Source organism: Pyxicephalus adspersus, chromosome 11, assembly GCF_032062135.1.
Source record: "Pyxicephalus adspersus chromosome 11, UCB_Pads_2.0, whole genome shotgun sequence".
NCBI classification, from domain to species: domain Eukaryota; kingdom Metazoa; phylum Chordata; class Amphibia; order Anura; family Pyxicephalidae; genus Pyxicephalus; species Pyxicephalus adspersus.
The window spans coordinates 23,927,921-23,943,249 of NC_092868.1; the positions used below are offsets into that span (position 1 = coordinate 23,927,921).

General features: G+C 39.3%; 1 protein-coding gene across 4 annotated transcripts in view; it reads right to left on the reverse strand.

The window, feature by feature from the left end:
* Positions 1–10,720: 10,720 nt before the first annotated feature.
* Positions 10,721–15,329, reverse strand: part of FUZ (fuzzy planar cell polarity protein) — a 34,491-nt gene continuing 29,882 nt past the window's right edge. For all 4 annotated transcript variants that reach the window (XM_072425465.1, XM_072425464.1, XM_072425467.1 and 1 more), the window contains 2 exons: positions 13,817–13,915; positions 10,721–11,598 (listed from right to left, as the gene is read on the reverse strand). In XM_072425465.1, the coding sequence (XP_072281566.1) occupies positions 11,396–11,598; positions 13,817–13,915 (302 nt within the window). In that variant the 3' untranslated portion in view covers positions 10,721–11,395. The remainder of the gene's footprint in view (positions 11,599–13,816; positions 13,916–15,329) is intronic.

Sequence of the window (15,329 nt, forward strand, 5' to 3'; positions counted from 1 at the left end):
CCCACTGCGTACTCCTCCTGCTGTTACTGCTGTCTGCCCAGTACCCAGCTCTAGATGACCAATGCGGTTCACGCTGCATCTCAGGGCCCACCGCCTCTTCCTCCTGCTGTTGCTTCTGTTGCCTGTCAGTACTCCATTCACTAAAATTGTAGACTTCTGGGTGACATTGATGATGCACTACACCCAGCTCTAGATGCCAGTTAACAATGCGGTCAATGCTCCGTCTCAGGGCCTACCGCCTCCTCCTCCTGCTGTCTGTCAGTACTCCATTCAGAAAAATTGTATTACAGACTTCTAGGTGGCATTGACGATGCACTACACCCAGCCTGATATTCCAGTTAACAATGCGGTCCCCAGTCATGTGAGGCCCTATATAACTTGTAACAGAGCTGTATAACTGGCTAATTTTTTGACTGAAAACTCCCCCTCAGGGCCCTCTGCCTGTACTCAGAAACCTGTGTATGGCTTGTAACGGAGCGGTAAAACCTGACGGTTAATTTTTAGGACCAGAGGAAACCCCTCGGGGCCCTCTCTCCCTCTACTCGGAGGCCTGTATAAAACCTGGCATGTTACTTTGACCGCCCCATAAAATTACCTTGCCAGCAACATAAAAAAGCCTTCCAGATTTTTTCTTGACTTGTACAGTGTTGTGCTGAGGTGTGGGAGTCTTGACATGTCATTTTAAATGTATTTGTAGGCTGTAGAAGCTCTATACAGTCCAGAACCATAACCCAATTTTTCCCCTATTGACTTTAATGGTGTTCGAATTTGACGTTCGATCACCCAAACAATATAGGTCTATTTGAGGGAATAGCTGTCGAATCAAATAGTGTGATATTCAACCAACACTAATCATTACTTCTTTCTGAGTCAGCTCCCTGACCCCTGTATAAAGATAATCCTAATTCACTTTGCAATGTAAAGGTCGAAGATTACTAGGGGAAATTGAAAATGGCAATTTAGGTAGATGAAGTGCTTAAGGCAGACCTATCATCAAAATTATTATTTTTTTCTCATACAGAGCAGGCTACATCCCCCGAGCTTGCATTGCATACCAGGCAACCAGAAGAAAGGAGACAGAGGAAGATGGCAGCTCCCGGCGCTTCCTCTGTGTAGAACGAAGGTTTCCTCCAGGACAGCGTGAGACCCAATTAAGGAAACCTCCAGAGGGATCAAAGGAACTGTAGAAGTGAAAATACGTTTATTTGAAATTAGTTCCACTTTAATTTAATGTATTTGCACCACTTTTTCTGGATGTGCTCTGTGAAAAATGTTTGGAAATAAGAGAACAGGGTACAGAATTACAAAATGATTTACCAGGAACAACAGTAAAAATGTATTTCAAGCTTTAATAATGTTGAATACATTTTTGGGCCTGAGCCAGAAAGTAGCCATGGCTGTCTCAGACACCATTCTGTTTCTGGGGGTTTTAAAGAATCTGCCGCTAAACAAATGTAATTATATTAAACAAGGAACCCTCTTTTCCTACTAGAACTACAAATATTGAATTAAAGACAACATAGTTGTTGGGCCCTCAGTTGTAACATTCTATGTCTACTGATTTGTAGAGATGCCAGTGATATTTTCCTTCTACTTATTCAATAAATTGGTAATGTGTTTCCCTGCTGATCTTCTTATCTTGTGTGTCAAGGGTAAGGCAACAAACAAATGGAAGATTGTCAAAATATTAAGATAAGACACCACTGGGTAATGACACTTCTAGGAAAGTCATTGGGTCACATCAAAAGAAATCATCATACACTAAAAAAAATTAAATAAACAAATCTTTGTTAGCCACTACCCCCTGGACAACCTAAAAGACAAACAATAGACACACTATCAACAATTTTATCTGCTGCGACCAGGTACCATTCATTTTTCAAAATTTACTACTTACTTTATTTGGTCTTTTTTAGGCAAAATGATACTCTTCAAGTCACTATTTATGATACATAATATTAAAAAAAATGTATCATATAAATAGAAAGGAGGGAATACCTTAAAATCTTTATGGTATAAATCTCTTTATCTGAATGCCGAAAAAAACATACAGAACATTCCGACACACACATTGTACAGGGAACTCCACACTCACAGTGCTTCTCTTTCTGGCACTTTGTACATCCCCTCCCTAATATTTTAAATCATCCCTCTGTGCAACATACATTTCCAAATATGGCTTTAGTTTTACAAAGTTACACAGTTGTAAGAAAATTATCCCCATTCACACTTCTGCTTTAGAATAAGTAAATTGCTGGTACATTCTAAAAAAAAATCTGTAAAAAAAAAAAAAAAGAGATAAAAGAAGGGAGAAGTTAATTAGGGAGAATTGAGGCTAACATGGTATTAAAGAGAAACCATTTTCAGTATTGCAATAACTTCTTTTTTTGGGTTTTCATATATTTATTTACTTTTAAGGTTGTTGCAACAATTCAGGGCTTATTGATCTGCAAATAAAATAAAATAACTATTTCTTAAAAAAATTATATATATATATGGTACAGGTTCAAAAATCTGGCAACCTCTGGACCTCAGGTGTGCTGGATTTTCGAAAGCTCTGGATTTTTTATTTTAATAAATTTTTATTAGAATTTTTCAGAACATACATATAACAGACAATGATAAAAAAAAACTATCATTATACATAGAAAAAGAAAATATAAAAAAGCATAAGTAAACAATTCAACAAAAACATAGAAACAAAACAGATACAGGTAACATGGGTATACTCAAAACCTGCAGTAGTGTAGATAAATTGAGAAAAGAAAAAAATAAATACTACAAAGCCAAATTAGGGACAACAAAAATGAATAAACAAAGGGAGGGGGTGGCTGCTTGTCATACATTAAAGAGCCTGCGATCTAAGTCAGGGGTGGTGTGATGGTCCAGCCAAGGTGTCCAAACCTTATAGAAATTAGGCAGAGTCGTTGACAGTAGCGGACATTTTTTCCAGCACCATTGTATCCGACAATCTGGACATTACTGCCTGAAAGTTAAGGGAAGGTTCCTTCCAAGCTGCTGCTGTCACCTGGCATGTGGCCAGAAAGATAAATGATATAAGTTTACGTTTATTCCTAGAAAAAGTAGGGTTCGGCTTATAGAGCAGAGCTGCCCAAGGATCTCTTTGGATAGACTCATGCAGAATCGATCTAATGTAATTAACGATTCTTATCCAAAGCCTTTTAACTACCGGACAATCCCACCATAAATGTCGGAAAGGGCCGGGAACACTGCAAGCTCTGAAACATTGTGGGGTGCTCCCTTTGACAAATTTGGCAATTCTTACTGGGGTTAAATACCACCTAAACAGTGTACCTTGTACGCATTTTCCTGCGCTATCACGTTTGGGGAGCAGCAGGCAATAGCCCGCCATAACTCTTGCCAGTCATCCATATCTAAAGTGGAGTCAAGGTCCGTTTCCCAATTAACCATATATTAAGGGCGGTGGGCATCCATGTGTATTAGTGAAGCATAAAGCAGGGACACCAGGCCAGCAGAACCAGAACTTCCTATACAACAGGATTCAAAACCTTTTAGCCTGAGTGGGGAATCAGCCACATTCTTAAGAACATCCTTCAGATAATGTCTAATTTGTAAATATCTAAAGTTCGCTGTAAGGCAGTTCCCAATGTTCCTGCAAATACGCAAAGGACTTGACTCCAGAAAAGGAAAACAAATCATAATCATATCGGATAGGCCTCGAAGACCACCAGCGAAGGGCATATGCTGGTTTAAAGGAGGGGCAAAATTTCGGTTAAGGGTATATGTTTGGACATCAAACCAGCGGGGCACTTGAGCCTATTCCAAATGCCCAACGCATAAGATAATGTAAAGTCAGCCACAAGGGGATGCTTCAAGGAGGGCATCCAAAAAAGATTGTGTAGTGGCCCGCAAAAATATGAGCCCAGATGGGAAGATCCTGAAGGCAATGCAGAGTCACTGAAAGAGCCAATTGGGCCGCTAGCAAATATTAGTAAAAATTTGGAACAGAAAGTCCCCCGTTCAATTTGGATCGATATAGCACTTTCTCTGGCACCCGTGGTCTACTGGGGTGCCAGATAAACTGCAGAACCCTTCTTTGTTTGGCTTTAAGTGCCTGTGAGGGAACCGGTATTGGGAACGTGCGAAACAGATAGAGTAGTTTCGGGAGATAGGTCATTTTGATCACATGTATCCTGCTCAACCACAACAGTGGGAGATGTTGCCACTTGGAAAGTAAAGTAGAAAGTTCACAAAATAATGGCGGATAGTTGGCTTAATAAATGGAAGACAATCGAGGTGTAATCTTTATAACCCAAATAGGGGATGACTCCCATTTATAGGCAAAGTGGGGTTGCAAGGCTTCGACTACTGAGGGTGGCAAAAAAACATTAAGCACCTTAGATTTTTCATCGTTCACCACTAAACTAGAGATCTCTGAAAACTGAGTAAGCAATTTATGCAGATTAGGCAAAGTTGTAATTGGCGCTGTTAAGGTCAATAATATATCGTCTGCAAAGAGCCTGATCTTATGTTCGATGTCAAATATTTTTATGCCGGCTATGTCTTTATTTGCACGAATGGCAGCTGCTAGCGGCTCAAGGGCTAATATAAATAATATGGGTAAGAAAGGGCAGCCCTGCCTGGTGCCCCGCAATGTCGCGAACAGGGTCGACGTATCATACGAGGTCCATGTATCTTACTAAAGTGGAGGGAGATGCGTACAATGCTGCTATCCAGTGTAGAAAATGAGTGCAAAAACCCTATCTCTTTAAAGCATAGAATAAATATTGCCATGATATAGAATCAATCATTATCTAACGAAAGCATCATACATTCTATTGATTTGGACTGTGCCAAATGCAATAGCTGCATGGCTCTACGGACATTGTCCCCAGCATGATGCCTAGGGACAAAGCCTACTTGGTCACCATGTATTAGGCTACCTAATAGCATGTTCAGCCTGGATGCTAAAATTTTTGCCAATATTTTTACATCTACGTTTAGGAGCGAAATTGGCCGGTAGATGTAGCCCATGATGTATGGTCGGTCGATGGCTTCGGTATCATAGCAATGGATGCTTTCAAAGACTCTGGAGGGAAAGAAACCCCGTTTCAAGTCATTAAAACGAATTTGTAAATGAGCTGTAATGTGAGCTGTGCCACGGGACGCTTCGTTTTGGATGTCTGACCCATCCTAGATGTTCCCTGGGAGTGTGCCAGGAAAGGAGTCCGATTGACACGCTGCTGTGCTTGCTAATAGCCCGAGGTTGAGCGGAGCCTGATCAGGAAGCGTCCATCCATCACATCAGGCTGCGTGCATGCGCCCTCCCTCAAACAATACGGATTTTTTGAAGGTTATATATGCTGTATATAATAAAATGAAATAACACTAAATGAAATGATACTAAGTGAAAAACAAATTAAATTTAAATGTTCACCAATTAAATAAAATAGTTTTACAGAATTTTAGTTCAACTAAACAAATTAGTGCCTCACAATTTTAATCATTACTGTACGCTCGAAAAGAAGCGAAATAGCAGATAGGCTGTCAGGATGATCATCTTCATGACTGACAGTAGCAGCATCCTCAGCAGCAGGAACAGCTTCAATTTGTGGAGGAAAAGCACGACCTAACAGCTGATTCTGGAGTACAGCACTATCAAAACATAAACAAACAGCGCCTCCAGAAAACAGTGTAAATTTGAAAATGCACTCCAAAATCCATGCCAGAAAACTGAAGGATCCAAATTATTGAAGGCCAGATTTTTTGAATGTCAACTGTATATATATATATATATATATATATATATATATATTATATTTATATATATTCTGTGAACACAGAGTTTGATTTACTAATGAAGCTCAGTGTATGGTGATGGATATTCTCAGACTGCCAGGAATATACAAACTCTGTATACATGAGTTACATGCTCCTGTCCTGGTCAATCAAAATATTAAAAGTTTAGGAACCCAGAGGGACCAGATATAGATTGCATGCAGGACAGGGCAAGGACGAGTGTGTGTAATTAAAATATTGTGATCATGCAGGTAATTTTAATTTATTTCTCTATCCAATTGTTAAATCAGAAAGCATGTATTTACCCTTCATAACTTAATCAGGTAAAATTTTGCATCTTTACATCCACAAAAAAAAAATTATAAAAAAATACAAACAAAAAAAAAAGACTATTTTTGAATACCAGAAAAAGGTTTGTGACTTTCTTAATAGAATATGGGGACAGCAGGTTTGTGTGTCCCCTCCTAGAAAAGGGTCTCTAGAATTGGTTTTGCCAAAAAAGCAAGGGGACAAAAATCATATAGACTTTTGGGAAAAAATAGACCCCTGTATGCCCCCAAAGGTTGCAAAGGCCATGGCTGGATCTCATCCCCACAATGAAACCCCTGTGTTGTGGGGGTCTGAAGCTACCCCAAGTAAACCACTTACTTGAAATCTGTACCTCAGAAAATAGTTGAACGAACTGAAATATTTGTAGCTTATGTAGGTTGTGTATTGAAAAACCCACTAAAGCTGCAAACAAAAGTCGGAACAGATTCATTATTTTAATAAATGCAATTAGGATAGATGTTTGTCTCAACATATTAGGCAGCATGGTGTCAGTTACTGTATAAAATCCTCACTGAGAGTTTATCACAAACAATTAACAATCATTAACATATTCATTAACTTCTGAAGCAAGCTGTGCTTTAATATGCAAAAGGCTGCAAAAAGAGCTCAGTCCTTAAGATCACCCACAACCTCAGCTGTGTTTCGCAAAAGATTTATTCTGCAAAGTCATGCAAACTGCCCTTTCCCCCCACCAAACCTCTGTTCTGCACACAGCAAGCAGGGAAGCCCCACTCATATCTAGGAGTCATCCATATTTGGGATGTCCTTAACCCGGGGACTACCTGTGTGTATATATATATATATATATATATATATTTATATATATATGTGGACAGTTGCAGGGAGAAAGTGTCTGGGAAAGTGGTAGATGGTGGGTACATAGGTTCCAGATTTCTCCCTGAACTACTGTTTTAAAAACCCACTTTGCACTGCACCTGTCCCAGAGCCCTACCTATCCAACATGCTACAAGCCCCATTCACGGATGTATCACCTGTTTCTGGCTGAGGTGGCTGCAGATGGAGAATTTGACTGTACTCTAAATTGTGGAGTTGGTGGTGGTAAACCACAACTTGAGGTCCCTGCCAACAGCTCCTTAAAAAGTGGGTAAGCCACAGGGCCCTTAAAACTGCTTATCAACTTGTGGACCTTGTTGAAAGGTTCCAGGCTGCAGAGGATTTGGTTGCCAAGAAAGACTACACTCTAAACTGACTGGCAGAGGCTGCAATTTCCCTGGTTATGAGTGGTCAGTTTGAAAAAAAAAGTCTCTGGGAGAGAGGTTGGGTGCAAGGCCTGGAGACTGGTGATCCTGGCCAGAAAAGTCTGCTCCTGTTAGAAGGATGAATTAGGAAAATTAAAATATGTATTTCATTGCCATGAAATGGGCCATGTGGCCACATAGTGCCCACGTATTGACGATCCTATGCAATGTTTCTTATCGGGAAAGGCGTTCATCACTGTTTGCTACCCTTGCATGTTCAGCTGAAAAACTGTCTATGAATAGTAAAAGTTTTACTGTTTTGTTTCAGCCTAACAAAATTTCTATTGTGTGTCCATGGTGACTTTTGAGAAAGCCCAACAGGCATTGTTGAATTTAACAATGTGCTGGTAAAATAAGAAACTAGCATACTAAAAGAAATAATGAGCTCATAGTATAGGTATAAGGGGAAGAGGGGGAAAAAAAGGTTTTAGGCTCAGGTTTTTGTGCAAAAATAAATCAAGTGTGTATTTTTCAAGTTACAATTAGTACATACATCAAATGTATATCTTTATGTGTATTTTGTATGACATTGGAAGAAGTCTAGATTAAAGTATCCAAACCCTGTGACAATAACAGGCATTAGGATAGTGAACTTAAAATAAATATGTACCTTTGATGTATGTACTAATTGTAACTTGAAAAATACACACTTGATTTTTTGCAAAAAAAACCTCCTGAGCCTGAAACCTTTTTCTTTCCCCCTCTTCCCCTTATTCCTATACTATGAGCTCTAAATAATTAACAAGGAGGTTGGCTCAACACAACCTTGATGAAACAAAGACAAGAACCAACACCAAAAACGAATAGAAGAAATAATGGATAAAAATTGTGAAAACAGTCTTCTACTGGTTATTCTCCCTTTAAGTTACTGTATGGGAGGCACCCTAGAGACCTGTTAGACTTTGCCAAGTAAACATGGGAGACTGAGAAAACCACCTATAAAAGCGTGATTGAGCAGATCTTTCAGATGAAAGATCAAACAGTAAAGGAACACTTGATTATCTAGCTGTGAATAAGATATAGATAGGGTTTTGAAAAAGAGATCAACCGAAGGAAAAATAGGTGGTTCCTCAGCCTGCAAGAATTACATTTTTCTGTTCAGCATCCTCTAGACCAGGGGTCTGCAACCTGCGGCTCTTCAGCCTCCTTGTTGTGGCTCCCTTCGGCTGGCGCCGGTGTTCTAATGAAAAAAATCTACCAGTGAAATAAATCTACCACGGAGCGTGTACAATGACATCCCCCTCCTTTGAACCCCAATTCCTCTGGAATGGGGAGATGTACAAAACCAAAAATGTAGGTGCAAGTGGGGGACACCTGTGACTAACACCCAAATATTAAAACTTTTAAAAGTTTATGCACTGTGTTATGTTTTGCGCCTCCAGACTATTTTTCTTTAGTGGAAGAGGAGGCCAAATGGCTCTTTTGATAATAAAGGTTGCTGACCCCTGCTCTAGACTCCTAGATGGCCAATGTAGATGCCATTTACCATGTTCACTCCCTGTGGGCGATCTATCTTCAAACCATGAGGTTGAAACAAGGGGGGGGCGGGGGGGTGTATGTGGCAGATGGTGTGTACATATGTCCCAGATTATTCTGATATGATTTTGTTTCAAACCCATACTATTATCATGAAAGACAATGTACTGCTTTTAGACGTATAAATTCAGTGTATTACATTCAATACTGTTATTTTGTAATGAATGCAATACAAAATAATTTGAAATTCCCATCGCGTCACTAGCGGCGGCTGTACTCAGCGACATCACTGGAAACCCCCGGGAAACGTCAGCGAACTAGCCAGGGGACAGATCGAGGAAGAGGACACAGCCAGAGGTTGGCAGGAGCGTGCCAATGGGACCGGGTAAGTTTGTTTTTGCTTTCAGCTTGTTTTTTTACACCGAGTCACACTCAGGGTTACCACTGGGGAGATTAATCCAAGGATGCTTGCTTGCATGAACTGACTGCTTCTTGTCCTTCCACATTTCTATGGGCTTAAGGTCAAGACTTTGACTTAGGTCTTCTAAAACATTAGGGTGGAACTAAAATACAATTTACTGTGTCTTGCTGCCTGCCAGCAAGGTTTTTTTATAAACGTATCTGCAGCCGTAGGGTGCCAGGGTCAGTTAACTTCCCTTCCAGGCATGGCCATTAAGATGGCAGAAGATGCTGAAGTATCAGACAATGCTGTCAGTGGAAGAGCAATATTGTGGGCTGTCAGAGTGGTAAAGAGGGCATTTATAGCAAGTCAGAAAGTGTATATCCATAAAAAATATATATATGTATACCACCTTACATATTTGATTTAAAGTAGTCAATTTCTAAACAATGAAATCTATTTAAAAATAGCCTGCCCTTAATTTATGATAACATTTTATATAAAAATTGTCAAAACATTTATAGGTTTGAAAATAAATGACCATTTTGTAGTTGGGGTACATTATACATCCATTACAGTCTTCAGATTCAAACAGGAAAACCACAGAAAAATGACTTCAAAAAATTACTTAAAAGCACTTGAGATCAGCTTGAAACCCATTTAGGATTTGTAACTTCAGATACAGTTATAAATTTAAACACTGTGCTTTATTAGAGCTTCATGATTGCACTAGAAACATAAACATTGGTGTACATTAACTCTTATTCTTCCATAATTGCATTACCCAGAGATCTACGTGGGATCATAAAGCAGCAAAGAAACCTAAATTATCTTATTTTCATTTGGGAAAAAAATTAGCTGCCATTGTTCGTTCAAGCTGCATGACAAGTGAGTTTGCAAAATTAAAAGGAGATCTTTATGTGGGTACCGTTGTGGCCAGCAGATTACCATTTCCAATGAAATCCAACTGTGCTGTTGTAGAAGTTGCACCTGGCCACTTCTAGGGAGTGCTTCTTGGGAGGAATTGGAGAGCTGCACTGTGTGAAGATAAAGAAACAGCCTGGTTCTGACGGAGATATATACTTTTGAGTGGGCTGAATATCATCTTACCAATTATTTACAAGGAGGGGGTGAGAGAGGGATCAAAGTATAAATGCAGCAGAAAAGGATTAGCTTTCCTAGCATACCTGATGGGGCTGTGCTGTGGGGAAGAAAAATCAAAATATCAGGACTCAATGGTCATAATTACAAATCCTTTTGAAGGTAAAACAGCTTACGTGTATTTAACCGGTGTACTTTGTTGTTTGCCTGAAGTTCAGCTTTATTTTAGCTTTTAATGCTTGCATAATCTTATTCTGTGAATACGGAATTGATTGTTTTAAAAGCAGGGACCATAACATGCTTTAAAAAAAATCTGTGCCTTTCTTTCATCTAGTTTTTACTTTATGCATGAGCACTGAAAAATGGGTAACAGTTGAGTTTATATATAAATTTATTTAGAGACAGAGAGAGCGAGAAAGTGAGAGAGGTATATATACATATAGCTCATATGCTGCAATCTTTTCTTGATTTTTGTTCCAGGTTAACACCATTATTGCCAAGTCTTATCACAGTGAATATCAGTTCTCTGTTTCTTTTCATAAAATTCTAGATTAATTGACAAATGTCAGCTAAATAAAACAAGTGCTTCTTCTAAACAGCCAAATTCTTCATGTGTATAGTTGGTGTGGCTTGTTTCTAAACCTAAGACAAATATTTTAGCAGAAAATATGCTTGTACACAGAGTTGCCACCTGCCAGCTGAAAGTTAAAATCAAACTTAGATGAAGTAACTGTTCCATAAACTGATGCAGAAGAGGCATATACAAAACACGCTACACACAAACGTGCACATAATAAATGTGCTGACGTGAACCTAATAGACATACAGTTTTATTATGTCTTTACCTGCTATTGTAAAAACTGAAGTTTTCGTCATACAATGTTAAATAAATATGAACCAGACCTGTAGATATTTAAAGATAAAAAACAGGTGTCTTTCCAAAGTCTGATTCCAAGAAGGAAACAGAAGCATCTATTCAAATGTCTGTACAAATAGAATTATGGTGTTGCAGTCACAAGGCTTCACATTTAGAGGATGAATCTGTATGTCAAAAATTAAATTCTTTGGTAAACACTTGCATTGTTTTATTAGCAATGGCCCGCATGCTAAAGGTAGGCACATTTGTTTTAAAGAGAAGGAAGAGAAAGTGCAGGTCAGTCTTTGTGGCATAGCACTTGTGAGAGCTGGAGACAACATAGCATTGGTGAGCTTGATGGGTAAATCCCTCTGGAAACGCCTCCTCATACTGAACTGTAAATCAAAAGAGAAGAATAATTATAAAAATGCTATACCCAGAACTGAAATTTTCATATAATTTATTAGATAAATTTATACAGTACGTAATCCCCAACATATTTACATGGTAAAACTATAAATATCACAGCAGAATAACCACATGGAAAGAAAGCTTTAAAGGATTTTTAAAGGTACATGCATGAATTTCTTTAAAGATTCTCTAAATCCAGTCTCCATTTTACTACTACGACTTTTTACTAAGCTACATTTTAAGTGTTGTTGCAAAAAGACTGAATACTTATTTAAATGTAATGTTTCCATTTTTTCTTTTTAGTTACAAAATTGACTAAAATTAAGTTTTCACTGTGTCATCATGGGGTACGGGGTGTAGATTAATAAGAAAAAGAAATTATTAATTTAAACAACTGTAGCATCAGGCTGCAACATAACACAAATACACACATTATAATTGTCACAAAATGTTATTGTCTTTCCTTGATTTTTGATTACGTGGAAGTGTCTAGTTACCTAAAAACTGACTAATTACTACATAAAGGAACATGCCACTGTTTGTAAGAGAGAAAAATGCAGGTTAGACGCCACCTCTCTAGTATTTGCCCCACTCTTGACACTATAGACTAAAAGGGTCAGACAGGAGATAATAAGCAATACATTAACAAATGCAAACAGCAGACCAGAAAATAGTCACTATTAAGGGCAAGGATGCTGGTCTGTATTTTTTGCCAGTCTCCCAACCCGGATACTGATGGGGGCAGGAATAGACCATTTGGGGCAGGGGGTTTTATTAGTCAAAGCTAAAGAAAGAATATCCTCCAAACAAAGCATTTACCTGCCACATTCAGCACAGTGTCACTGGAGGCTGTGCATACAGCTTGCATCTACAAGTCCATCTACATACGAGGGGGTGCTGAGAAGTTCCTAACTTCGCCCAGAAAGAAGAGAGCCAGAGTTATGAAATAACACATTTATTCAACATATTCCCCTGAGACTGATGCACTTGGCACAGCGTAGTTGCAGCTTTTCTAGACCGTTCAAATAAAAGTCCTTTGGTTGGGCCGCAAACCAGCTCTCTGAAGGGGCCGAGTCAGGTGAGTAGGGGGGATGGTGGACCAATTGGAAACCCAGGGTGTTCAATTTGGCAGCCACAACGTTGGACGTGTGCGCAGGTGCATTGTCCTGCAAATAAAGGATCCCTTTGGTCATCTTTCCATGGCATTTTGTCTTGATTGCCTCCTTAAGCTGGTCCAGGAGGTTAGCATAATACTGTCCAGTGATACAAGAGCTCTGAGGTAGGTGGTCCACCAACAGAATACCATCCTTGCCCTAGAAAACTGACGCCATGGCCGATTTTCTGGATTTGGAACAACTTTTGCTGCGGGGACCCGCTGTGGCGTCATTCCTTTGACTGTTCCTTGGTTTCAGGATCATAGATGTGGAGCCAGGTATCATCCTCAGTCACTAACCTAGCCAAAAAGTCCTGTGCAACTTCAAAATGGGCCAAAACGTCTTTGGATGCTTCAACTTGTTCCTTCTTCTGATCACTGTTTAAACATTTCGGCACCCACTTCGCTGAAAGCTTGCGCATGTCTAAGATAGTGGTGATACCAAACCCAACAAGCTCCCGTGAGATGTCAAGTATCTGGGCTATCTTTTTTGCCAATATTCACCAGTTCTCAATAATCAGCTCATGGACAGCATTGCAGGTTGCCGGGTCAGTTGAGGTTGGGGGGGTGCCCACTGCGGGGCTCATCTTCAACGGTGAAATGCCCAGTCTTGAAACGAGATATCCAGGTTTTGACAGTGCTGTAGGAAGGTCACTTCTCCTCCAGTGTTTAGGAAGGACACTTTTCCCCCCCAGTGTTTGTGACATCTCAGTGTGAATGTGTGCTTACTTTCCCTGGAAAAACAAAAACTTCATGACGGCCCGTAACTCCAACGACGTGAAACTTACTTGTGCCTCTGCCATCACAACTTCTCACTAAAAGAAAACACAGTTTTAAGAATCGCAAAGACCTGATATTTGCAGTTTCATACTAAGATATTAGGCTGTCATATGCCCCCACACTCATTTTTCAATTTCATCTGAAAGGGGGCGAAGCCACGAACTTCTCAACAACCCCTTGTATGTTTATTGTATTAAACCTGTGGAACAGTACACAAAAAATACATTTAGTTAGTACTAAAATTAATTGTTTTTGTAGGGAGAACTTACTTTTCCCATCATGGTGCTCTGGACTGAAATAGCGTAACATGGTAAGAGTATAAAATGAACGGAGAGATGCCCGCCGATGCTCCAATATGCATTTTATATCTAAAACAAAACAAACAAAAAAAAAAAAAAAAACAAAGAGAAGGGAATAACTAAATTTAAAAAAATACTGTTTAACTAAAATAATTTCTCACTGCTTAGTTTTGTGAGAGAAGCTTGATGAGCAAATTGATGTTTCCAATCTAAGCACCTAGAATTTATGTAAAGGATTTACCTATAGTCAAATCTAAATATTTAAGATAAAATTGTTTTCAAACACTCTACATCAGGGGTGTCAAACTCTGGTTTGGAGGCCAAATCTGGCCCCCAATGTCCTTTTTTTTGTCCCCCAAAGAAATCCTAAATATAAACTGCAGCTGGCCTGCCCCTGTATTGAAATAGCGCTGCTACTACAATTCCCGACATCACTCGCGTCTATAGACCAGCAGGCCCTCTATGCGTGGCACCGCATTAGATGAAAATAATGCCGGGAATTTTAGTAGCTGCGCTATTTCAATGAAGAGGGAGTTTCAGCGGCGGGCCACTCATTGGCCACATCTGACATTTCCAGCACTCCCCTCAGCTGTACTTTTTCTTGCTACTCCAAGTAATGGACTTGAATGGTTGGAGTTTCATAGAATAATATTGGTATTATTATTGTTAGCCTGTGCAAAAAGGTTACCATTGAAATTTAACCCGGAAGGCTACAAACAGAGTAAGAGGCATAAGGGTTTATATCTAATGAGAAGGAAAAATGTCCTCAATTTTTTCAATAAATTTCAAGGATGGCCTGCGACTTTGTCCAAGTTTTTAATTTTGGCCCTCTGTGTATTTGGGTTTGACACCCCTGATCTACATCATCCCACAACCAGTAGAATTCAAACTTTCTTCAGTTCCAGTAATGGTTTCAATAGTTATTATGAGGCAATACTAGGTCTTATTATTCAGTGTTAGTACAAAGATCTGCTCCATGGCTTCTCACATTCTCCAACCAGATTTGAAACCTCCAAATTCTATATACTATTGCCCAGAGCAAGTTTTAATCTAAATAGAGGCAGTAGATCAAGAACGGTTTCTGGAAGTGACAACTGATACATGATACATGAACAGTCCTATTCATTTATGCAACAAACAAAACTATAACGCACAATGGTTAGAAGCATACAGTATCAGATGATAGCTCACTCCACCCTGTCCTCACCTGAAAAGAACGGAAAAGAACATTTTATGGTTAAGGTATTTGCATTAATACTTTCTATAAGGCAATGGTAATATTGTGCTCATTCAGTGCGGTTTAATTGTCCATTAAGTGGAAGTAGAAGTAGAAGTGTCAGATTCATTATCCTAACCTCAGGCAGTCTTTGAGATCTGCACTGTTGTGAAAAAATACATTGCTGCAAATGTCACTACTATTACAACAAAGGCTGTTTACAGGCCATTACATTGGTGCAAGATGCACTTGTACTAAGGCACATGC